Raw genomic sequence first — 24,953 nt, 5'->3', positions numbered from 1 at the left:
GAGCATCCAACTCTTGATCTTGGCTCACGTCATGATCTCATGGTTTGTGGGTTTGGGCCCCGTGTCAGGCTCCGTGCTGACAGCGTGGAGCCTGCTTGGGATTCTCTCTCTGTCTCCACCCCTCCCGCACTTGCATGCGCTCTCTCTCTCAACCTAAATGCACATTAAAAAATAAATAGGGGCGCCTGGGTGGCTTGGTCAGTTAAGCGTCCGACTTCGGCTCAGGTCATGATCTCACGGTCCGTGAGTTCAAGCCCCGCGTCAGGCTCTGTGCTGACCACTCAGAGCCTGGAGCCTGTTTCGGATTCTGTGTCTCCCTCTCTCTCTGCCCCATCCCCACTCATGCTCTGTCTCTCTCTGTCTCAAAAATAAATAAATATTTTAAAAAATGTTTAAAATAAATAATAAATAGATAGGGGGTGCCTGGGTGGCTCAGTTGGTTAAGCCTCCAACTCTTGATTTCAGCTCAGGTCATGATCTCACGGTTCGTGGGTTCGAACCCCATGCCTGGCTCTGCGTTGATGGTGTGGAGCCTGCTTGGGATTCTCTCTCTCTCTCCCTCTCTCTCTGCTCCCACATCTCTCAAAATAAATAAATAAACTTAAAAATGAAAAGATAAATAAATAAAACTAAAAATTTAGCTTTAAATGGTGATAAGAAAATACCTCCTGATAAAGGGATAGAAAGCAGTAGAGTCAGGGAGGACTTCTCAGAGGAGGCAGCACTTAAGGAAGGAACTGAGTGATAAACAGGTCCAAGAGAGAGTATGCTAGGCGCTGTGAAGACTTTGACATTCGAGAGTAATTCATCACTGTAAGCGATGACCCTACCCAGAGGAGGAGAGAGGCCTTACCCAGTAAAGCCGCTGTCTCCTTGTCTCCTGGGGAAGCAGGACTCAGATGGTCCTGGAAATAGGGAATAAGTCTCGGCTGGAGGTAGGAAGCAGAAAAGAGTGGGCATGTCAGAGAATCCTGGCAGACAAGGGAGGGCTTCAGTTAGTTAATGAGCCAACACGTCTTACTAATTGCCGAGCATCGTCCAGGGCACTGGGAGACAAGGAACAAACACAAGGTTTCTGCCCTCGTGGGCCTGACTCTCTGGTGGGGAGAGCCAGACAATAACTGTATCCACGGATCCAACAGTGGTGGGAACCGGGGGTGGGGGCAGCATGACCAGAAGTGGGCTGCTGTACTTTAGGGGCTGATGGCTTCTCTAAGGAGGTGGTATTTGCAACCCGAGTGATGAGAAGGGACCAGCCTGGCAGAGCTCCGGGAGAGGAGCTTTCGAGTTAGAAAAGCAAGCACAAAGGCCCTGGGGTGGGAAAGAGCTTGCCTTCCTGTTGGGCCAGATACTGATGCATGACACAGGAATCAGTGGAAAGTGATGCGGGAGAGGGAGGGTGGCTAGGGGCCAGCTAATGTACAGCCTTGCGGACCAGGGGAGGAAGTGTGGGTTTTATTCTGAGTGCACTGGGAGAATTTTTAGTTGGGGAGAGCGCAATCTGCCGTATGACTTTGCCCTTCTGGCTGCTGTGTGGCAAGTACAGTGCTGGCAAGAGTGGAAGATGAGTACCTGCGTGACGGCTGGTAGTTGAAGAGGGAAGGCGGTCACAGGGGCAGCGGCAGGCGGCGGTGGTGGGAATCGGGTGCCAGCGTCAGACTCAGGATAGATTGTGGAGGTGCAGCTGACGGCACTGGTGGGACTGGATGTCGGGGTAGGGCAACAAGAAAAACCAGGAACGAGGCCCAGGCATTTGACCTGAGCTCCACAGCAGGAGAGTCGGGCCCTTGGGCAGTGAACTTGGGCCACCCGGCAAGTTGGCCGCAGAGACCAGAAAACCCCAGTGTCAAGGTTGCCGGAGGCTCCTGCCTCTCCCCAACTGCCCACCACCTGCCTTGAAAGAACCTCAGCCCCAAATCCTGCAGCCTGGCCCCCAGTGACCCTTACAGGAGGCTGACGTTCCAGAACCCCATGCCTGAGAATATCTTGGGAGGTTAATCTCCTGTGCATCTGGTAACCTATATTCCAGAAGCTGAATCACTGCTGGCTTAACCAGTGGAGTATGAATTAGCAGGTAATTATGGTTGCCACCAATTAATCCCCATGGCCAAGGCGGGCTGAATTTCCACAGCTCGACTATCACCTGGGTGCAGTCGTCTCTGATCCTTTGAGAAAGTGAGGAGCTCCTGTGTGAGGCTTTAACTGAGCTAGTGATCCCAAGCCACGACGTGTCTGTTCCCCAGCACGTACACAGTTGCTTGTCTAAGGAGGCAGTCCAGGACAGCAGGGCAAAGGCTATCAGATCGTGGCTCGCTCTGAGTGCCCTAGTGCACGTAAGGAGCCGGTCTACTCCACAGAAGCTGAAACTTCAGGACTTTGGGGGGGGGGGGGCTATGTCATGTTGAAGGCTAGCCACTACTACTTTAGTATAATATGATTACCCACACTGCGGACACCCAGAACAGGAGTCTAATTCCGTGACGTTCGTCAGGGGCCGCTCGTGGACCAGGAGTCCTCTCCTCAAAACTTTGTGAGGTGACTCTCACCACTTCCGTTTTCCACCTGAATGAGGACGTGCTATTTGCCCAGGGTTAGACACACAGAGAGGGTCCCTACCCAGATCTGTCAAGTTACTCATAGAACATTTATTCTTTGTGGCAAGCACTATGCTAAGGACTAAAGATAGAGCAGTGATTACCCTTATAACATTTATATTTCGGGAGGGGAGACGAACAAGTAAATGAATATATGAGACAGTAGGAAGCTCTGTGCGGAACGAAATGCAGGGAAAAGGAACGGAGAGTACTGGAGGGATGGTCAGGGAGGCCTCTCTGGGCAGGAGGATTTAAACAGAGACCTGAGGGCCACCCGGGTGGCTCAGTCGGTTAAGCGTCCGACTTCCGCTCAGGTCATGATCTCACGGTTTGTGGGGTTCGAGCCCCGCACTCTGTGCTGACAGCTCAGAGCCTGGAACCTGCTTCAGATTCTGTGTCTCCCTCTCTCTCTACCTTTCTCCAATTCGTGCTCGCTCACTCTCTCTCTCTTTCAAAAATAAACATTGGGGCGCCTGGGTGGCGCAGTCGGTTAAGCGTCCGACTTCAGCCAGGTCACGATCTCACGGTCCGTGAGTTCGAGCCCCGCGTCGGGCTTTGGGCTGATGGCTCAGAGCCTGGAGCCTGTTTCCAGTTCTGTGTCTCCCTCTCTCTCTGCCCCTCCCCCGTTCATGCTCTGTCTCTGTCTGTCCCAAAAATAAATAAACGTTGAAAAAAAAAAATTTTTTTTTTAAAAATAAATAAATAAACATTAAAAAATAAACAGAAACCTGAATAGGGAGACGCCCCACATGAAGATCTGAGGAATGAGCCTTTTTAGGTAGTGGACACAGCAAGTGCACAGGCCCTGAAGCAAGAACATTCTAGAAGGCAAGGTCAGGGACTTTGACCAGGGGGTCTCATAGGTCAAGTTAGGGTTTGGATTTGGTTCTGTCATGACCAATTTCTTCAAAGAAAAAAGAAAGCAGAGTGAGACTCCTGACTGGAGTCCCATCTTCAGTCATGGCGTTGTTTCCGGGTTGGGGAAGAATCAAGGAGGGCAAGTGGGAGACTGAGGGAGGGAGACCCGAGAGCAGAGTCAGGAGTAACAGCACCTCTGTGCCTCCGACTCCCGGCCCCCAGGCCAGTGGTCCTCAAATCTGGCTGTGTACCTGCAGCCCCCGGGGCCCGTCCCACCACTGTGGAACCAGAATCTCTTGGTGGGGGGGAGTGGCACTCAGGGGTCCGAGTAACACCCCTCTTGTCCCCACCAGAGTTTGGAGCCAGTTGGGTGAGGCAGAGGGGAGCCCCAGTGTCAGCAGATGACAGGAGACTATGGTGGCAGTTTGGGGGCTTGAGGTGCTGACATGCCTCACCCCGAGGGGCCTCACTGCCCCGCTAAGTTCACCATGTGGGAGAGTGGCCAGGTTCTCTACAGAGAACAGGGACCACCAGACTGTCCTGGTCGGAAAGGCCGTCCTCCCAATGGAATGGGGTGGGGGCGGGGGAGAAGCAGGGAAAGGACACATTAGAGCTGCTTTTGGATAAACTGAGGGTCCCGGGCCCTTGGGCTATGAGGGTGAAGGAGGAGGATGGGTGTATTCCCGGTCTCGTTTGGGTGGCTGAGCCGTGTCACTCTCTGACATGGGGCACCCTCAGGTCCCCCACTCTGCACTAACCAGATACTAATGCATTCTTACAAGCTTCCGGGCTATAATAAATAGAGCTTGGACAGACCACCTTTGATCGCTTAATTTTTCCAATTAGAAAATTAACCCAAGCTCATTATGGATAATTTTGGAAAGATGGAAAAAAAATCCTATTTGGTATATTTCTCTCCCTTTTTCCTATGCAGTGTTTTTTTTCCCCCCTTAGTTGGGCCCTGATGCCATATTATCAGGAAATCTCTCCATTTAAAAATTTCTTTCATTACATAAGCATTTTTTTCAGATTTAGAAACTTCTTAGGAATCTTTTTTTTTTTTTTTTTTAATGGCTTATTCTCCACAGGGTGGACATGCTGTGGTTTACCTGTCTAACCCCCTGATGTTAGAAGTCTCCAGATTGTTATCACTCTCACCTTACAAAGTAGGGCCTTCACTTACTGTTTTCTACATCTGGGATTGTTTTCTTAAGATTTAGAGTTTCAGAGGGGCATCTGGGTGGCTCAGCCGGTTGAGCGTCTGACTTCGGCCCAGGTCATGATCATGTTCGTGGTTCGAGCCCCGTGTCAGGCTCTGTGCTGACAGCGCGGAGCCCGGAGTCTGCTTCAGATTCTGTGTCTCCCTCTCTCTCTGCCCCTTCCCCCCCTCATGCTCTGTCTCTGTCTCTCTCTATCTCTATCTCTCTCTGTCTCTCTCTCAAAAATAAACACTTAAAAAAAAGATTTAGGGTTTCAGAAATGGAATTCCTGGGCCAGTGGGGATGCACACCTCCTCCCTCCTCCCCCCACTTTTTGTTAATTGCGGCAAAATACACGTAACATACACTTCAGTATTTTACCCACTTTTAACTGTACGGTTCAGTAGCATTCCCCAATTCGCCGTGTTGTGCTCCCACCACCGTCCATCTATCTCCAGAGCTCTTTTCATCCTGCAAAACTGAAAGTCTGTCCCCATCAGCACTGACTCCCCTTGTCCCCTCTCCTAGCCCCCGGCCGCCATTCTCCTTTCTGTCTCTACGATTTTGGGGGTGTGCACTGTGCTCAGCTTTTGATCCATATTGTCAAATTGCTGCCCTCAGCGGTTAAAATCAACACACACTCCCAGCAGCGATGTCCTCGAGCACCTACCTGTTTTCACCACCTTCTTCACAGCTCTGGGGTTGGAAAGAACTCATCTTTGCTCATTCGACTGGTGAAAAAGACCATCTTACTCCCGATCAGTGGTTTTCATTGTTGCACGCTATTCCGCCTGGACGTCTGTCCTGTGGTTTAACGGACCGCTTCCCTGGGGTTGTGCCTGTAGGACGTTTCCAGGGTGTGGGTTTTATCCGTTACACCGCTGTTAATGTCGCTGTGCTTAAAGGCCCAACTGATTCTCTGCCCTTGTGTCTCTCTTTCGAGGGTGTTATGATGCACGGGCCCGAGTCCTCATTTGCCACATGACCTCCCTCTTCCGAGTGCCCGTGGGGGAGCTGGATCTCCTTGAAGAGACGTTCCTTGAGAGCCTGAAGGAAACCAAAGAGGAGGAATCTGAGTAAGGGAGCCCTGTGACCCTAGCTCCACTTGCCGGGAATCAGGAACTTGCACTTTTCGGATAACAGAGGTTCCCCTTCTGTCCCCGTGACCCCATTAAGAGATGGTCCGTTGAAGTGGAAGGAGCACTGGACCGAGAGTCCCAGGGCAGCCCTGACTTGCTGTGTGGCCTTACCAAGTCACTCCCCCTCTCGGGGGCCCCAGTCCTCAATTGTAGGAAATGGGGATTGAATGGATTATTCCTGAGGCCTGTGAGTCTATAACTTTAACACTGATGGCCCCAACACCCCGCTCCGCCTCAGGCTCTCATGACATCTTGTCCATGGGCCGGAGTGGCCTAGATTAAAATCCTACCTCTGACACCCAGCTGCTTTTTGACCTCGGGTAGGTGCTCTTCCCCCCCCCCCCCCCCCCCCCCCCCCCCCCCCCCCCCCCCCCGGCGTCTCTAAACCACACTGTTCTTATCTGTAGAATGGGTGTAAGGATAGAGTCTTCCCAGGGTCACTGTGAAAAATGAATGGGATCACATAGAGGGCTTGGCCTGGGGTTGGCACAGAGCAAGTGCTCAGTAGATATGAGGCCTTCCCTTCCCCCACGGCCACCTATACCTACCAGCTGCAGAGCGACTTTGCTATCTTTGTGTGGTCAGGAGCGTGCAGAGGGAAAGTATCCTGGTGACTTGGCCAGAGCTCAGCTCCTTGTGGAACACCTCACGCAGGATCTGATCCCAGAGCAATAAAGCCAATCCCAGTCACAGCCTAATTGCAGGCTCCTTGAACCAGGCACGTCTTCCAGCGTCCTTTTGGTCTGGGCCGCCATGGCTATCTTTGAGCAGCCGGGTTGAGCCAGTTCAACCCCACTGGGAAGTTAGCTTTGAAGCCAGGTTCAGGGCTGGAGCTGCCCTCCTGCCAGGAAAGGGTTGGTTCCTTGAGAAAGGGGGAAACTGGATCTGTTGAAACAACCTGAAAACCGGCTTGTTTTGACTCCCAGAGCTGGGTCAGTAAAGAAACACCCGGAGCCAGGCCAATTCCCATAATCACAAGCACCACCCAGATTCTTTGGATGAATCGCCCACGCACGCACACACATACACACACATGCACACACACACCGTGAGATGAAGGGAGAGCTATTTGTTTTTGTTAGCTATTTGTTTGGAAATCTTACCATCCGAAAAAACGTATTGTCCAGAGGATTTGTTCTGATAATATTAGTAATGCCAGATCAGGGACCCTGTGAAACAAGTTCTAATATGGCCACTTCTCAGCATGTGACATTGGGGAAATTATTTAACTTCTCTGGGCTTCAGTTTGCTTCTCTGCAAAATGGGGATAATAATAGCACCCTCCTTCTAGGTCTCTCGTAGGGCTCAAATGAGTTCATACAAGTGCTCTGAGCAGGCTTTGCATGGAGTAAACTAGTTGATAAACATCATCATTTGCTGTAGTACAGTCATCATTGCTGATATTCCTTTCCCTCAAAAAATACTCCACGTGTGTAATTTTTTTTAATTCCAATTTAGGGACCGTAGAGACCTCTCAGGTTCTACCTGTGGGCTCTGGAAGGGTCTGAGACCCAGAGGAAGCTAACAACTGTTGGGCCAGGAGACCTAGTCTCAGCCTAGTCTCAGCGTGATTCTGTTAAGTGTCTGTGTGGCCCTGGGCATGTGGCTTTCCCTCTCTGGTCAACAGCACCAGTTTTTTTTTTCACCTATACAAGTACAGGATCAAATTTTGTGCAGGTTTCTTTTAGCTCCAAGGTTTGCATTTCTGCAAGGTGAGCTTATCACTCGACACCCTGAGGCGATCCTTTGCTACTCTAGTTCAGGTGTAACGTACCACATTGCTGTTCTCAGGTCCCCGTCTGAGCCCTGAGGCCATCCAGGCTTCCCCCACAGGCTTGGTGACCTCCCTTCTCTGTGCCTCATTTCCTTCACCTCCCACATGGGGGTAATAGCAGTATCCCCGTCTAGGGCTGTTGCAAGGATTAAACGGCTACATGTCAAAAACTTGGAACAGTGCCCTAGCACATAGTAGGTGCCAGTAAATGTTGGCTGCTGTGCTGCTGGAGGCTGATACTGATCACATCAGAATGACATGGTCAACATCTAACTTTCACTGAGCCCTTAGTAGATGCGGGACAAGATGGGCACACAAGCCCCTGAGGGTTTCGCAGAAGAAGAAACAGAAGGTCAGAGGGCTGACTGCCTCACCCGAGGTTGCACCACTGGCCAGTGGTGCCCTCAGACTCAACTACCATATCCCTCTGAACGGCCCTTAGTACATCCCTCACCTCATGGTTGACAAGCCCCAGTTCCTTCCTTCCTTCTGAAAAAAAGCAGTAAAGATAATTCTTAATGGGGCTTTCTGAGTGTTTACTAGGAAAGTGTCTCCAGACCTCCCAGAAATATACTCACTGTCTATGAACTGGAGAAGGTGATTAAAAAAGAAAACAACAAGAAGGTGGTGGTGATGGTGATAAGGGTAAGAACCACCCTGTCATGGGAGAGGAGATAGCCGTGGGCGACATTTATTTGTGGATCCGTGAGACGGGCGGTGTGGGTGTCTCGCCCTTCACTATCTATGGCTTCAGCCTCTGGCCTGGGAAGGCTCACATGCAACACCAACTCAAGGTCATTTCTAGCATCCTGAGGCATGAATGTGGCCAGGACCATAGGTAGGATGGCAGAGATTGGCCTGGTATCTAACCCGTAGGCAGTCAGTGATGGGGACAGGGTTCCATTTGGATTTAGTGTTGTGATCTGAATTCCCACTTCCTAATATAGGAAGCATTGTAGACGTAACTCCGAGCCAACATTGTGGTGCTTTAGATGTTGAAATTCACACAATGGAATTAATTGCAGGGGTAAAATGCTGTGGTAATTAAGGATGATTGGGAAAGCTATTCATTTTACGTACAAAACAGTTATTAACGTTTGAGGACTTAAATAAGGAGATTAGTTCAGGTAAACATTAGAGAGGGAATTAGCTGAATAACTCTGGGGAAAATACTGTATTCTCTTTGATTCAGCAAATTTTTATGAACATTCCAACAATAATACAAAGCTGAATACTAGAGATTAGAGTGTATCATCCATCTAATCTTTGTAAAATTGATTTGGTTGTACCAGCACTCATACATTGAAATAAAACAGCTTCAAGAACGACATTTACTTTTTAGTTATTTTATTCCCTTTAGGCTCTGAGTTTCCCCTTCCATAAACTCAGCTAAAAGGGAAGATTATCTAGTATCATGGATGTGCAGATGTCACTGCAGGAACAATGTAGGAGCAGAAATTTATGAAATTTTATAACATTCCAGATTTGTCCTAATATCTCAGAAGTTTTATTATTGATGGTGATCGGCCTATTCTCTGGCTGAATATTTAGCCAAAATGCCGCGCTGGCTTTGTAGATGTGGGCAGTGATCGGGGGGATAGATACTGCAGCAATATGTTTACGTCCAGTCCTTGTTGGAGTGATTGGGTCCTGCTCGAGAAACGTTTTCTGAGCACCTTCCAGGTCCCAAGCCCTGGACAAGCTGCTGAGGGCGGCGAGCAAGAAAGGTCCTATCTGTGCAATCCTCCAACTCAAGATACAGCGGGTCCCTGGACGGCTTGTTCCAGGTCCAGCTTTCCCACCGTCCTGCCCAGAGCTTCTGGCCCAGGAAGTGGTACCTTTTTTCCTTTTAACGTTTATTTATTTTTAAGAGAGAGAGAGAGAATATGTGCAAGCAGGAGGGGGGGGGGGGGGACAGTGCCGATTGCAGACAGCCCGATGCGGGGTTCGAGCTCACGAACTCATGAACCGTGTGATCGTGCCCTGAGCCGAAGTGCCATGCTTAAAGCAACTGAGCCACCCAGGCGTCTCCCCCCCCCCCCACCCCGTGCTTTTAACAGCTACCCTGGGGGCTTGTGACGCAGTTGAGACAAAGCCCCACCCTTTGAAAAACAATGGTCTAGAATTCCATGTTGAGGACAGAGGGTTAGGGGCCCCAGAGTCAGGGCTCAGGCAGGCTTCCTGGAGGAGGAATGATGTCATCTTGAATGGTGACTAATGTTTAGCCAGTCAAAGGAAGGTGAGAAGGTGAAACCGTGGAGGTCCCAGGAGCACAGGGACTGAGGCGTAGGCAGTGTGTTTTTGGAGGGCAGAGTGTGAGAAAGTAATGAGCAGTGAAGCTGGAAAGGAGGCAGGGGCCAGGTGTCATGTCGGAAAGGTGACGCTGCCCTCACTCAAGGCAGAGGGAGGACACAGAGGTGGGGAGGGAAGGAGGCAGACAGTCGGGGTTATACTGTATATATCGCTACGGTGGTGCTCTCCATATCCCCCCATCGCCAGTCCCTAAGGGAGAAAATTGAGGCTCAGAAGCATTGGCTGACCCAGAGAGATCATGGCAGAGCTGGGCTCAAATACCTCTGCCCCAAACTTCCAGACTGTTTCCCAGCCCGAGTTGGTTAAACGAGATGCCGCTGATTCACAGACCCAGCCGCTTGTCCCAGTGCGCGATCTTATTGCATGCACGTCCTCAGCAGCTTGCGTTTCACCTCAGACCTTGAACTCTGCCGAAAGCAGCTCATTCCCAGTCTTCCTGTTTGCCTGGAATGGTGCTAGCAATTAAGGGCCAAAGTGTATCTCCGGCCTTGTGTGTGGAATAAGTTGTAGTAATAAAAGGAATGATAACAGCAAACATACCGACCCATTACAATATGCCAGCCACTGGATGTGGATGATCTCCCTTAACCTCATGACGCCCCCAGGGATTAAGTGCTATTATTATCCCCACTTGGGTGAGGCAAGTCAGACTGGTGCTTAGTCACACAGTTAGTAAGTGGCTCTCCCATCGGGATGGACTGGGTTTTGCTGCAGTAACAAATGACCGCCCCATCTCAATGGCTTACAGCAGCAAAGCTGTGGGTCCTGTTTCCCAGTACTTGTCCACTGCACACCCCGGTGGCTTTAGTCCACACTGTCTTGGGCCTGGGGTGACAGAGTGACTTCCATCTGGAACGTTGCTGATTCAGGGCAGAGCAGGATACTCATCCGACCCCTACACTGACTCTTAAAGATTGTACCACAAGTGATACACCTCCCTCCTGCCTACGTTTCAGTGGCTGAAGTGGGTCACGGGGCCCCTCAGTTCCACAGGGCAAGGATGTCATCTTTCTGCGGGGAGGGCCAGTGCAGGCAGGGAGAATCGAACCTGGTGCTCCAGTACCACACCGCAGAGGTCAGAGTCAAGTTCACAGGGTCGAATTCTGATGTCAGAACCCACACTCTGTGTGGCCACCTTGCCTTCCACTTGGCTGGATGCGCACCGTTCACGCCTCATCCCACGTCTGATGGCATGAATTTCAGCCCTGGGAAACCAGCACCTGTGGTGTGCATGGAGATGTTTTTTTTAATGTTTATTATTTTTGACAGAGAGAGAGAGAGAGAGAGAGAGAGAGAGAGAGAATGCAAGTGGGGGAGGGGCGGAGAGAGAGGGGGACAGAGGATCTGAAGCAGCCTCCGCACTCACAGCACAGAGCCCGAACTCTATGGGGCTGGAACTCGTGAACCGTGAGATCACGTCCTGAGCTGAAGCTGGACGCTCGACCCACGGAGCCACCCAGGCGCCCCGTGCCTGGAGACTTTTATCTCCCATGTTTCCGCCTCCCTGTAGTGAAGTAGCTACAAAGGGCTGTCCTGAACACCCAGGAGGGACGTAGGACAAGAATTTATAGAGGTGAGCTGGCAGGGAACCAGAAGGCATAGCAGATCCTGAGCGCCCAGCTCGGACAATAATGATCCTGCTTCCAGGATAAGATAACCCACGTGAAATACAAAGCACAGTGGCCAGCGAGAAGGAATTCCTCAGTAAATATTAACCATTTTCCCTCTTTATCATTATCGTCTGCTATCACACCATACGTTGAGTTGCTGTCCAAACTCCACCGTCAGCTCAGAGTTCGAGCTCGTGAAGACCTCACCGACCTGCCCTTGGTCCCTCGTCCTCCTCCTTGCCCCACAGCAGCGAGGGCTGCTCGCCAGACGCCAGAGCCAGGCTCAGGGACACTCACAGCGGCCATTCTCCCGTTCGCCTGACCCCGTTCACCCCACGTGCCTCCTTTCTGCTCCACTTGATAGCTTTTAAGTGTCAAGTCTGACTGATTCTAGCTATTGCCCCAAGGCCAAGGTCTCCAACTGGCAGACCTTTCCCGAGGGAGCTGGGACCAGATGGTGGGGGGCAGGGAGGGATGGGAAGATGGCGGTGACGGAGTCTGTGATTATATTTGCTACTCATTCTGGGTCCGTCTGTTCAAAGATATTTTTTTGTGTGCTGCTCTTGCTATTATTACTATTTTTTTGTCTTTTTGTTATTCAAATTGCAACCCTGTTAGGATGGATCGGTCGGGTAAGTAGCACGTCCCACTCGCTGGGATTTCCCAGCTGGGTTGTAGAAACTTTTCAGCTTTTTAAAACCATCGATGGGCCCAGGGTGACTTTGGTACCTTGCTCTGCATGGCAGCATCGATCCCAGTCTTGGGGGCTGAGTGGGGCGGGGTGGCCTCACGGGCTCCCAGGCACAGCCAGCCCTAACGACCAACCTCTTTTCCCCCAGAACGGCTGAGGCATCCCGGAAGAAGAAGGAAAACCGGAGGAAATGGAAGCGCTATCTCCTGATAGGCCTGGCAACTGTCGGAGGCGGGACGGTGATCGGTAAGGCCAGCCCAGGCTGAGCCAGGGGCACGTGGGCCAGTGTGGAGCCAGGGACGGTGCCAGGCTCGAAGCTAGAGAGGAGAGCGTAAGGAGGGCAGCTGGGAGGTGGCCCCAGCTCGCACTGGGTGCTCTGTCAGCAGAAAGCGCATTCATTAGCGTTAGAAGCATCCATGGAAGGCACTGGGCAGCTGATGGGGGAAGAACCCAGTGGGCAGCATCTTCCCATCTTCACCAACCATGGATTGTTCTTGCAGGCGTCACCGGGGGTCTGGCTGCCCCTCTTGTTGCTGCTGGCGCTGCAACTATCATTGGCAGTGCCGGGGCAGCGGCTCTGGGCTCAGTGGCTGGCATCGCTGTCCTGACCTCGCTGTTTGGTGCGGCTGGAGCCGGCCTGACAGGTAAGGCTCCAAAGGGGTGGTGGCCTAGGGGGGATTTTCAGCCGGGGGCGCCCGGCTGTTCCAAAACATGCCCAGATTATCACCCAAGACGGCTCCCCCGGGGACAGAGGAGGATACGGCTTTTCTCACGCTGGGTCCCAGCCCCGCCAGAACCCATAGCAGGCTTCCCAGAGACCTGCCCCAGGAGCCTGGCGTGGGTCAGAAAAGAGCTGGATGTGAGCACCTGCCCCTGTACAGATTTTCTGAGGAGGGTCTGATTGGACCTGCTGGTCTCCATCCAAGAAATTTCCAGGCAGGCCACCTCGGAAACACATGGGCTTCTTCATGTTCAGAGGCTACGAGGATATCCTGAAATTACCAGTGTCTCCTGGGTGGTTTTTCCAGATCATATGTGCCAGTAGCCCCCCAGTCACACACAGAGATTCCTGTTCCACTCCAGGAATCCCTCCCCATGTTGAGAATCCTCATCAGTTTGATCCGCTTTTTTGAGAGGCGTATATTACACCCATGACACACATGGGCAGGAGAAAACACATAGAACCAACGGAGTCACAATGGACCAGCGAGTTCCAGCCCCAGCTCTGCCACTAGAGCTGGCCAGCCTTTGGAAGCCTCTGACCCTTGGCTGTAATCGGGGACAATAATGGCACCTACCTTTAACGATTTAAAAAATGAGACATGTTTCCAGGGGCAAGGCAAACAGTTGACACTCACTGTGAGTTTGAGAGCACAGAGAGCCACTCTCACTAATCCCATCCTCATTTTTGTATCTACGTCTTTAGGATACAAGATGAAGAAGCGTGTCGGGGCCATTGAAGAGTTCACATTTCTGCCTCTGACAGAAGGCAGGCAGCTGCATATCACCATCGCCATCACAGGGTGGCTGGCGTCTGGCAAATACCGTGAGGACCGGGGCCAAAGCAAAGAAGGATGAGGGTGGGGGAGTGGAGCGGGGAGAGGTGGGTGTTGAATGACTCTGACTGCTGCTGTGGGCCAGACCCCGGCCTAGGCTCTTGCGTGTGGATGTCTCTAGAGGGTGGGGAGGGGAGCCTCATTTTGCAGAGGAGGAAACCGAGGCTCAAGGAGGTGAGATGACTTCATCCCGTGTCCATCCACCCATTCATCTATCCACCAATCTATCCACACATCCATTTTTCCACCCGCCTACCCACCCATCCATCTATCCATCTGTCAACCGTCCATCTACTTACCCACATCCATCCATCATCCACACACCCACCCATCCATCAGCCTTCCATCCACCTACCCAACAATCCACCTACTCAACCATCTCTACCCTCCCATCCACCCATCTACTCATCCACTGATGCATCCACACACCCATCCGTCCATCATCCATCCAATTATCTGTCCATTCATCCACCCACCCATTTATCTAGCCACCCATCCATCGTCCATCCATCATCCATCCACCCTTCCATCCATGTATCCATCCATCTACCCATCCACCCACTCACCTATCCACTCATTCATCTCTCCACCCGCTCATCCATGTATCCACCCATCTATGCATCTATCCATGCATTTATCTATTATCTACCCATCCAACTGTCTATCAGTTCATCCAGCCAACCACCCATTCATTCATCCATCCATCCATCTATCCACCCATCCACCCAACCATCCATCTACCCATCCATCCATTCACCCACCCATTCACCTATTAATTCCTCCATTGAGCAATATTTATAGAGTATCTTCATACCACCTGCCAGACACTGAGCCAGGCCCTAGGAATTCAGTGGTGAGCGGCACAGTCATGGCCTCTGCTCTCGTGGAACTTATGGTCCCGTGTGGAAGAAAGACCACTGAGCAGTAATTACAGGGAAGTTCTATGGATGGCACAATAGAGGAAATCAGGAGTGTTTCTGGGGAATGAGGGAAAGGATCCTGGAGAAAGTGACTTTGGGCTAAGGACTGGGAGTTAACTGGGTAAGAAGGAGCAGGAAGTATACACTAAGTAAAGGGGCAGCACGTACAAAGGACCACGGGATGGCTGGAACAGGGAGCTAGAAGACAGGAGTGTGGGCAGGGTCAGATCGTGCTGGAGCATGTGAGGTATGGCAAGGAGTTTGTATTTATCCTCAGAGCAAGTGGGAAAGAGCAAAGGATTGAAGCATATGGCTTCAAGTAGAAAGGACTTTTAAGTAGGTGCGAGATCAGTACATCTTGACTGCGTGACTTCAAGCAAGTTACTTACCCTCTCTGGGCCTCAGCTGCTTCATTTGTGAAGTAGAACAAATTATCTCTGCCTTTCAAGACACTTACAAAGTTTAAATTAAACGGAGCACATGGACTTTCCGCAAACATTAGTTCCCTCTGCTGCTCTAATCTGAATCTGTGTTTTGGGGGAGAGGCCAACCAGGGTGGCATCGAGGACTAACACCATGGTCCACCCACTGCCTGGCTCTCTGTTGCAAGTGCCCAGTGTGAGGCTCCGTAAACAGTTCATCACTGAGAGAGAGGGAGCAGGGTGGGCCAGGGAATCTGGAACATTCCAGCCAGACCCATGCTGACAGCCTCCTGAGTTTCCAAATCTCTGGGCTCTGAGGCTGGAAGCCACAGTTCCTCTACGTGACGCAGAAGAAAGCGAGTGAGAAAATGTGCGGCGGCCTTCCCAGGTGCCAGTCTCATTGGTATGTGATCGCCAGGCCCCATCCGCACACAGCGGGCCTCTGGTGTCAGCTGAGCACTTCGCCCGTGCCTACCCTGAGTCAGACGTTTTACCCTCTCAGTGGGAACTTGTATGCGTTACCTCCCGCGAGCCTCACATCCACCCTCTGAGGTGGAGGCCTTTCCTGTCCTGATCTGGCAGGAGGGCAAAACCCAGGGCGGTCACGTGAGCCCAGGGGCGTGGCTAATGCAGGACTCAAACCCGCGTCTCCTGACCCACCCTTTCGTTGGATAGGATTATATGCAATAATGACCACCGCTTTGTAGGGAACAGGAACTAACCCAGGCACTAACCCAAGCATGTTGCCTGCCTCGCTCTCTTGGTCTCTCACTGCAAGCCGGGGAGGTGGGCATCAATGTCACCCCCATTTTATAGGTGAGGAAACTGAGGCTCGTAAGGGCTGCTCAGGGTCCACTTGGGTAGCCAGGGACTGGGGCAGGACCCACCACTCTTCTTTCTGTCTGGCCCCACACCCCGTGTTCTGGGCCGCGGGGCGATACAGTGCTTTACATGTATCGAATGCTATTCATGCAACATCTCACGTGAGCCCCACGACACTCGGAAGTCAGAAGGTATCATCCATTCTTACAGATGTGGAAACCAAGGCCCACAAGGGCGGCCTGGCTAGCTGCGAGCCAAGCAACCAGGAAGCTACTGAGCCGGGTGCAAGCTCAGGCCGGTGACCCGGCACGGCCTACCTTCCTCCCCTTCACTCTCCCCACCGCCGCCCCTCCCCCGCCCCTGCTCTCCACCCTGAGCTGCTGCAGAGCCATGGCAGGGTCCCCGCAGAGCAGGGAGCAGCTCCAGGGTGGTCCTCGTGTCCGCATGGCGCCCTTAGGTAGGGATGACACCTCTGAGTCGGGCAGGTAGCGGACGTCCAGAACCCGAAGCCTCCGGGAAGCTGATGGTGCACATTTCATTCATCATCGTATTTTCATGAGTTTTACCCTGTGCCACGTCACTGGGCTTTGAGAATCTGGTCCTTGGCAAACAGTCTGTGGGAGACGTGCGTCACACAGACGGTCACAAAAGTAAGCGTGTGACTGCAGGCCGTATGAGAACTTACGGCGGAAAGGCATTTGCTCCGCCAGAGGGGCCACGCAGCCTCCCTGTGGAAGAGGTGATTGAACTACAAGCTCAAGGGCAAGTAGCAGTGAAGGGAGAAAATGGTGGTTTTGGGGGGGCGGGGGAGGAGACTTCTGTTTTAGAAAGGTCACTGGGGCCACAGGCAGGAAAGCATGGAGCAGGGGGACTGGTCAGGCATCCTCCTGGGCCCCTTTCCCTTCTCCCAGAATAGAGTGACAGCGGGGCTTCTGAGTGGCTCAGTCGGTTAAGTGTCCGACTTCGGCTCAGGTCATGATCTCGCGGTCCATGGGTTCGAGCCCCGCGTTGGGCTCTGTGCTGACAGCTCAGAGCCTGGAGCCTGTTTCAGATCCTGCATCTCTCTCTTTTCTCTGACCCTCCCCTGTTCATGCTCTGTCTCTCTCTCTGTCTCAAAAATAAATAAATGTTAAAAAAAATTAAAAAAAAAAAAAAAAGAGTGACAGCATGATGTGTGCATGTCCCTGTCTGGGCCCAGCCAGAGGGCTGGATGGCTCGGTTTCCTCAGCTATAAAATCAGGCTAATTTGGGGGCGCCTGGCTGGCTCAGTCAGTTAAGCGTCCGACTTCAGCTCGGGTCATGATCTCACGGTCTGTGAGTTCGAGCCCCATGTCGGGCTCTGTGCTGTCAGTTCAGAGCCTGGAGCCTTCTTCGGATTCTGTGCCTCCATGTCTCTCTGCCCCTCCCCCACTCACGCTCTGTCTCTCAAAATATGAATACACGTTAAAAAAAATTTAAATCAGGCTAATTGTGGCACCCTATTTCAGAGGCCGTGAGAAGGTGAAATGTGTTTCTGAAGGGCAGGATGTAAGTGAGGCATTGATGAGGGAGGGGCTGGGAAGGAGGCAGGGGCCACATCACGGAGGGCAGAGGGCTACAGTGTCATACAGAGAGGTGACACTATCCTAGGGGCAGAAGGAGGGCACAGAGCAAGGAAAAGGAGGGAGGCAGACAGTCGACATTATACTTCCTGCTTGACGTTGGTCACTGTGGTGGTGCTGTCCACATCTCCCCATTAACTCGTCCCTAAGTGAGAAAAACGAGGCCCGGAAGCATCGGCTGACCCAGCAAGATCGTGGCAGAGCCGGGCTCAGATACCTCTGCCCCAAGCTTCCCGACTGTTTCCCAGCCCGAGCTTGTTGAATGACCTGCCACTGGTTCACAGAGCCAGCTGCTCGTCCCCGTGTGCAGTGCACGTTCCTGTTGTATGTCCCCGGCAGCTGATGCCAGAATTTCTGCAGGGGGAGACAGAGTAGCACTTCACGTGCATGGAAGTTCGAAGACTTCATTCCTACCCACTTTATAGAAGGAGATAAATACTCATCTCCTACTGCACAGATAAGCGCAGTAAGGCTCAGGGTAGGAAAGTGGTATTCCCCGGGGTCACCCAGCTACTACTGAATGCAGAATTGGGACCTGAACCCCAGCCTGCTGACTCACAAGGTGGCGCTGTGCTCTGTCTGCTCTGTTAACAGCTGACGCTCATCAGCGGCGGGGGGGGGGGGGGGGGGGGGGGGGAGGGGGGGCGGGGCGGGGCTCTGCCTCCCCACAAGGGCAAGCGGTCCCCTGTCACCACCTGTCTGGGAAGGTGGGGTGGGCCACCCTCTGTCACAGACAGGAGAGACCCCCCCCCCACCTACCTGCGTTCTCCCCTAGGTACCTTCAACGCCCCGTGGGCGGCCTTGGCCCGCAGCCGCGAGCAGTACTGCCTGGCTTGGGAGGCCAAGTACCTGATGGAGCTCGGCAATGCCCTGGAGACCATCCTCAGTGGTCTCGCCAACATGGTAGCCCAGGAGGCCCTGAAGTACACAGTGTTGTCTGGTAAGCACCCCCCGACGCGGCCACCTCCGCCAGCAGCAGGCCCACAGCTCCCAACTCACACCAGTAGCATATCTTTGCGTGCCTGAGGCCCCCGGTGAGCCGGGCACCGTGCTGGGTCTTAGGAACACAGAGAGGTTAAGACTGCATTCCTGTCTATCAAGTTTATGGTCTCTGTGGGGAGGCAACCGGTAAACAGCCAGTCACGTTGTCACACGGCGTATCAGTTAGCTATTGCTGCATGACAAGCAACCCCAAAACTCAGTAGCTTAAAACAGCAATCATTTCTCATGATAGCTGAGAAGTCGTAAGGCTTCATTTGGCTGATCTCAGGTGGGCCTGCTCATGCGTCCGTGGGTCAGCCAAATGTCCGCCGATCTGGGCTAGCCTGGTCTGGGGCAACCAGGACAACTCAGCCCTGCTCCATTTGTCCCTCACCTCCTCCTGAGATCAGCAGGCTAGCCCACACCAGCGCTAGAAGTGCGTGAGAGCCTGGACCCAACGCACAAAACCGTTTCAAGCTTCACGTCGACTAATAGTTCATTGGCCTAAGCAACTCACATGGCCAAGGCTAGAGTGGAGCGCAGGGCAGGGGCAGGGGCCCGGGCCCTGCAGAATTATAACACAAAGCGGGAGGATACAGGGTCGGGTGACAAACTGAGGCCATCTTGGGCATCTCACTGATGACCGATGCTTGAACAGAAGGAATTTAGTCCATGAGTCAGAAACGCATGAGCGTCAGCTTTCTTCATTGCTCTAATAGCAGTTTGACAGCACTTGGAAAACTTAACAGGTTCCAAGTTCAAGACTCTGCACACATTCACTCGGGCATCCATTGGCCAGCCCACCACTTTCCGAGAAGGACCTCCCCCCACTGCTTTCATCACTGATATCCCACCTCCCCAGGCATCGTGGCTGCCCTGACCTGGCCAGCCTCACTCCTCACTGTCGCCAACGTCATCGACAACCCCTGGGGCGTGTGCCTCCATCGATCCGCAGAGGTTGGCAAGCACCTGGCCCACATCCTGCTCTCCCGGCAGCAGGTACCTGGGCTGTTGGGGGAGGTGCAGGGAAGAAGGGAAGTGTGGAAACTGACTTGTGCACAGATGTCAGCCCTAAAGACAAGCCCACATGGAGGTAGTCCAGTGGCTTTTTGGGGGTGGATGGCCTTCACTGCCCCTACAGTCCAAGTCACAAGAATATCCCAGGATGGACCAGTGAGAATTGTAGGTTGTGCGTTTCTCGCAGGTAGTGAGGTGAAGACTGAATAACAGGGACATTGAGGGAAGGGACAAGGGCAAGTGTTCCCTCCTGGAAGTCTAGAGCCACCATCTGAGCAGATGTCCCGTGGTCCAAATACCGTGTAAAATGATCAGGAAGATAAACAATCAGAATACTTTTAAAATTTGAATCCAGTACTTACCAGGGAAATGAAACTGCATGCCCCCCCCCCGCCCCCGTAACTTCAGAATAAACTTGAGTAAATGGAAACAGAAGTTTGGGGGAAAGTTTCAGAGATGACTGTGCAGTTAGGATTAGTTTTAGCGGCGAGAGAAAACCCCAAATAATGGTGGCTTAAGCGAGGTGGGAGTTTATTGCTCGAGGAGAAGCCTAGGAAGGCAGTCTTGCGCTAGAACACTGTGCCATGGCGAGGCAGCAAAGGGCCGTGTGGCTTGTTGCTCTGCTGTAGGGGCTCTTGACCTCGTGGTACCAGATGCCCGCATCCGCCCTCCAGGTAAGCAGGAAAAAGAAAGGCCTTGTAGCCTTTCCACTGACGTCTCATTGGCCAGACCCTTGCCGTAGGACCACGCCTACTGCCGCAGAAGCTGGGGGACGCTGTCTTTATTCTAGGTGTCAGTGAACCCAGCTGAAATTCAGCTATGGGAAGGGGAGGATGGATATTGAGGGACAGCTGGCAGTTTCTGCCACAGCGGGTAAATTGCTTGAGACCCCCAGCCCCCATCTGATTTCTGTGTCTGTACCAGAAGAAATAGGGAGGTCCTGTGGCAGGTTTGGAAGTAAGGCAGAGACCAGAGTGGCCTCGGCTTAAACAAGGTAGACGTTTATCCTCTCCCGTGGAATAGCCAGGGTATCAGCATCCAGGGCAATGCGATGTGTGTTTGTTTGCTCGTGGTGCTGTAACAAACTACCCCAGGCATACTGGCTTAAAACGCAAATTTATTACCTTACAGCTCTGAGGTCAGAAATCTAAAAATGGCGGGGGGGTGGGATACCTGGGTGGCTCAGTCGGTTAAGCATCCAACTCTTGATTTCGGCTCAGATCATGGTCTCACGGTTCATGAGTTCAAGCCCACGTTGGGCTCTGTGCTGACAGCACAGAACCTGCTTGGGATTCTCTCTGTCCCTCTCTCTGCCCCTCCCCTGTCCATGCGCGCTCTCTCTCTCTCTCTCTCTCTCTCTCTCTCTCTCAAAGTAAATAAATAATAGGGGTGCCTGGGTGGCTCCGTCAGTTGAGCACCTGACTTCCGCTCAGGTTATGATCTCACGGTTCGTGGGTTCAAGCCCCACGTGGGGCTCACTGCTGTCAGCCTAGACCCTGCTTCGGATCCTCTGTCCCCCTCTCTCTGTGCCCCTCCCCTGCTCTCTCGCACTCTATCAAAAATAAATAAACATTAAGGAAAAATAAATGAAAATCTAAAACGCGGGCCCGCGTTCCTTATGGAGGCTCCAGGGAGCATCCACTTCCCTGCCTCCCCCGCTGCCAGAGGCCACCTGCTGTCTTTGGCCGGGAGCCCCCTTCCTCCGTCTTCAGAGCCAGCAGTGTGGCATCTTCAGATCTTTCTCTCTGTCCCTTGCTTCTGCCAGCAGGTCACCTATCTGACTCGGACCCTCCTGCCTCCCCCTTTGTCATATAAGGTGGCATTTGCAGGGCCCATGGGTTAGGATGGGACCATCTCCCGGGGGCTATCACTCTGCCTCACGTGGGCGGCTTTCAACGTCATGGCCACACGTCCTCGGCGTTCAGTCTCTCCTTCAGTTCGAGACGGACATTGCAGACAGTTGGGGGCAGGCAAGTGAAGGGAAAGGCGTAGACACACAGTTGCTTCCCCTCTCCTCCCTTGGCCATCCCTCGCTGCAGGGGAGTCGGAGAAACTTCGTCCCTGGTCGAGGAGCTGTGTGCCAGCAAAACTCAGGAATTTGTTCCCAGGGACCCAGGGAGAGTGGGTGTCGGGGGATGGCCAGCAGCCGTTGCCACAAAGTTCCCGCAGGACGGGGATACTATTTGATCAAGGGTTTCCTGTTGTCGTAAAGGGGGGCGGGAGTAGGGAGAGGAGGGATACACATTTTGGCACAAAAACAAGGAAAAGGAATAGACTGGCAGGACCCGACCGGACCTTTTGAAGCTCCTCTGCTCCTTCCTCCTCCTTCCATGGAGAACTTGCACCCAGACACCTCAGGGAACTTTCTTCTTCTTACCAGTTGCCTTTTCCACGAGTTCTTTAGTCAGAAGATTCCCCTTCATGTCGAACTTACTGCCTGATTTCATGTCCCACCTTTCTATCTAGAAACAGAACAATTATCCCTCACCTGTCTCTGCCTCTTTACCCGTCATCACCCCTGGGGGTACCTTCCACCTCCTCTTCCTGGCTCCAGAAGGGCCCCGCTATCCTGCAGTCATTTGCCACCTGATAGTTGAGTCCTGTCCCCTGGGGGAGAAGAGACAGTGGCCGGATGATGGTTGGAGATGAAAGGGAATTAACCCAGCCAGAGGCTGCCTGCAGTTCCACAGCAGGTGCACGCCTGCATGAATGAAGGCCCTGCCCGTCCTGATTAAGACATCAGAGCTTTGGGGGTGCCTGGGTGGTTCATTCGGTTGAGCGTCCAACTCTTGATTTCGGCCCAGGTCATGATCTCAGGGTCAGGGGATCAAGCCCTGCATCAGGCTCCGCACTGAGATTCCTTCTCTCCCTCAGCCCCTCTCCCCCACGCTCTCTCAAATAAGATTAGTTAATTAATTAAGACATCAGAGCTCCAGGACAGGAATAGCACATGCGTGATTCATACAGCGTGAGGCGGGCACCGAGGGGTGTGCAGGGGGCCGTCCTTGTCAGGACTGATGCTTTGCCGGAACTGGCTGTGCATCCCCCAGACACCTGTGTCCTGTCTCCCCACAGGGCCGGCGACCTGTCACCTTGATTGGCTTCAGCCTGGGAGCCAGAGTCATCTACTTCTGTCTGCAAGAGATGGCTCAGGAGAAAGGTGAGTCTGGCTTGTCACGGATGAAAACCCTTCCCCAGCTCATCCCCCAGGCAGGAGGTTCTGGGCCAGGGGTCACGAGCCTTGTGAATGTGTTCCCAGTTCTTGGTGATAGTCGTTAAAAGTTAAAAATAGCTTGACAATAGACAAAACGGCGAAGTCGTTTGGAAAATGGTTTGTTTTTTCTCTGTACGCAAATTCGAGTGGATGCGAGACGGTCCTACGATAATGGCATTGCCCTGGCGTTCTCATGTGTGTTCTTGAGTGGGAGCGAAGGGAGCCGGACGAGAAGTCTGAAATCGAGGCATCGGCAGGGCCACATTCCCTCGGAGGTTCTAGGGGATGATCCTTCTTTGTCGCTCCCGGCCTCTGGTGTGGCTGGCGGCCCTTGGCCCTTCCTGGCCTGTAGATGCGTCCCTGCCTTCTCTGCCTGAATCCTTACATCTTCTCCTTCCTATCTTCTCTTCTCTTCTCTTCTCTTCTCTTCTCTTCTCTTCTCTTCTCAGGACAGTCTCATTGGATTTAGGGTCCCCCCCCCCCAAAGCCAGCATGATCTCATCTCAGGATCCTGAACTTAATTACGTTTGCATAATTCGATTACATCTGAAGACGCCTTTTCCAAAGACGTTGTCATTCACGGGTGCCAGGTGGATGTATCTTTGGGAGCTAGCCTCCACAGACACCTTTGGGTGTGTGTCGTGCCGTCCAGGGACATACTTGGAGTGCTGAGGCAGTGGAAAGCTTGAGTGCCATTGCTCCGGGCCTTGGCGGGTGAGGTCTCCAGGACAGAGTGCTGGTTTGGGACAGCCCGTAGGGGACGGCTGGGGGAGTCGGGTGCAGAGCCTGGGGCGCTCGGAGTGGTCCACAGTCTGCGGGGCCCAGACTTAACGTCTCCTGGGGGAACACAGCAGCAGTAGGACCCTGGAGCAGGAGGAGGCACTGAGACGGTGACTCCTTGGCCTGGGAGCAGAGGGTGGCTGGCAGGGAGGGCCAGAGTTCCGCGCAGCGGTCTCACTGGGGCTGCCTCCGTGCCTCTCTGGGCGTCAGCTCCCCGACTTCGAACGTGGAGTTCTCCTGCTCAGCCGCGTGTTTGTTCTGCAAATGGCAAAACCCACGGTTGACCAGATTCAGCTCGAGGTATGTCGCTTTGCAGCTTCTGCTCTTCAGAGCTGCTGCCGGCCTGAGGCCAGCCCCGAAGGAGGCCCCTGGCCGCTCCCCGGCCGGCCCGAGTGTGTGACCGGATTGCTGGCCGGTTGCCAGCAAGCAGGGAGGGGCGGGAATGCCCGCCGCTGGCCGGACCTGAGGGAGCCGGACGTGTCGGGCTGACCCGGGTTATTTGCAATGCTGGCAGCCCCGGAGGGCCTGGGAGAGACCCTGGAGCTGAGGGGCATGACTCATTCCTGCTTCTTCTCTTTTGCTAAAATGGTCCCCCACCTTGGACTGAGGACCAGAGCTATTTTCCCGGTTACACGGGCAAGGTGGATGTGCCATCCTTGGCATTTACCGTGGAAGGACCAAGCCCCTGTGTGTCAGGCCTGCAGATGAGCCTCGTGTCTTCTCTGTGTCATTTTGGAGGACCCCCCCACCCCCACTCCCCTGTAGCTTTCAGCAGCCCCCGCCCCCCCATCACCCGGTGTTGTCTGCATCACTAAGCAATGAGGAGGTAGCTCTGTCCTATTTCCAGGAGCTTTGGGTAACCTGGGGCCACCATGCAGAAGGGCCTGGGGAGCCAGCTCGGAGCTGCGTTCACCAGGAAAATCCAGGCTGAGGTCAGAGGTCAGCCAAAAACCACGGAGGAAGCAGGGCTGAATCTGGGGCTCCGGTGAAAGTGAGTTTCCACTTACACCGTGGAGAACATTGTACTTTTCCTTTCTGTATAAATTCTTCCCCTCCCCAGGCATCACCAGAGCAGAATGAGTCAAAAAGACATCCCTTACCTGCCTTCCCTGCTCTACCTGGTACAAATAATCCACCTGGGGGGCTCCTGGGGGGCTCAGTCAAACATCTGACTCTTGATCACAGCTCAGGTCATGATCTCACGGGTGTGGATTGAGCCCCGCATCGGGCTCTGCACTGAGCATGGAGTCTGCTTAAGATTCTCTCCCCTGGGGCGTCCGGGTGGCTCAGTCGGTTGAGCGTCCGACTTCGGCTCAGGCCATGATCTCCTGGTCCGTGAGTTCGAGCCCCACGTCAGGCTCTGTGCTGACAGCTCAGAGCCTGGCTCCCGCTTCCAATTCTGTGTCTCCCCCTCTCTCTGCCCCTCCACCACTCGTGCTCTGTCTCTCTCAAAAACTAAATA

The 24,953-nt window shown here is 53.2% G+C and overlaps 1 protein-coding gene across 3 annotated transcripts in view; it reads left to right on the top strand.

Annotated features, from left to right (window-relative positions):
• TMCO4 (transmembrane and coiled-coil domains 4) overlaps positions 1 to 24,953 on the top strand; it is a 94,926-nt gene that overhangs the window by 30,872 nt on the left and 39,101 nt on the right. For all 3 annotated transcript variants that reach the window (XM_043573926.1, XM_043573925.1, XM_043573924.1), the window contains 7 exons: positions 5,595 to 5,727; positions 12,327 to 12,424; positions 12,679 to 12,822; positions 13,605 to 13,724; positions 18,275 to 18,439; positions 19,343 to 19,479; positions 22,573 to 22,657. In XM_043573926.1, coding sequence (XP_043429861.1) covers positions 5,595 to 5,727; positions 12,327 to 12,424; positions 12,679 to 12,822; positions 13,605 to 13,724; positions 18,275 to 18,439; positions 19,343 to 19,479; positions 22,573 to 22,657 — 882 coding nt within the window. The remainder of the gene's footprint in view (positions 1 to 5,594; positions 5,728 to 12,326; positions 12,425 to 12,678; positions 12,823 to 13,604; positions 13,725 to 18,274; positions 18,440 to 19,342; positions 19,480 to 22,572; positions 22,658 to 24,953) is intronic.

The sequence above is a fragment of the Prionailurus bengalensis genome, chromosome C1, assembly GCF_016509475.1.
Source record: "Prionailurus bengalensis isolate Pbe53 chromosome C1, Fcat_Pben_1.1_paternal_pri, whole genome shotgun sequence".
Taxonomy (NCBI): domain Eukaryota; kingdom Metazoa; phylum Chordata; class Mammalia; order Carnivora; family Felidae; genus Prionailurus; species Prionailurus bengalensis.
Note: the sequence above shows the minus strand (reverse complement) of the source record. Positions and strands in the feature narration are given on the sequence as shown.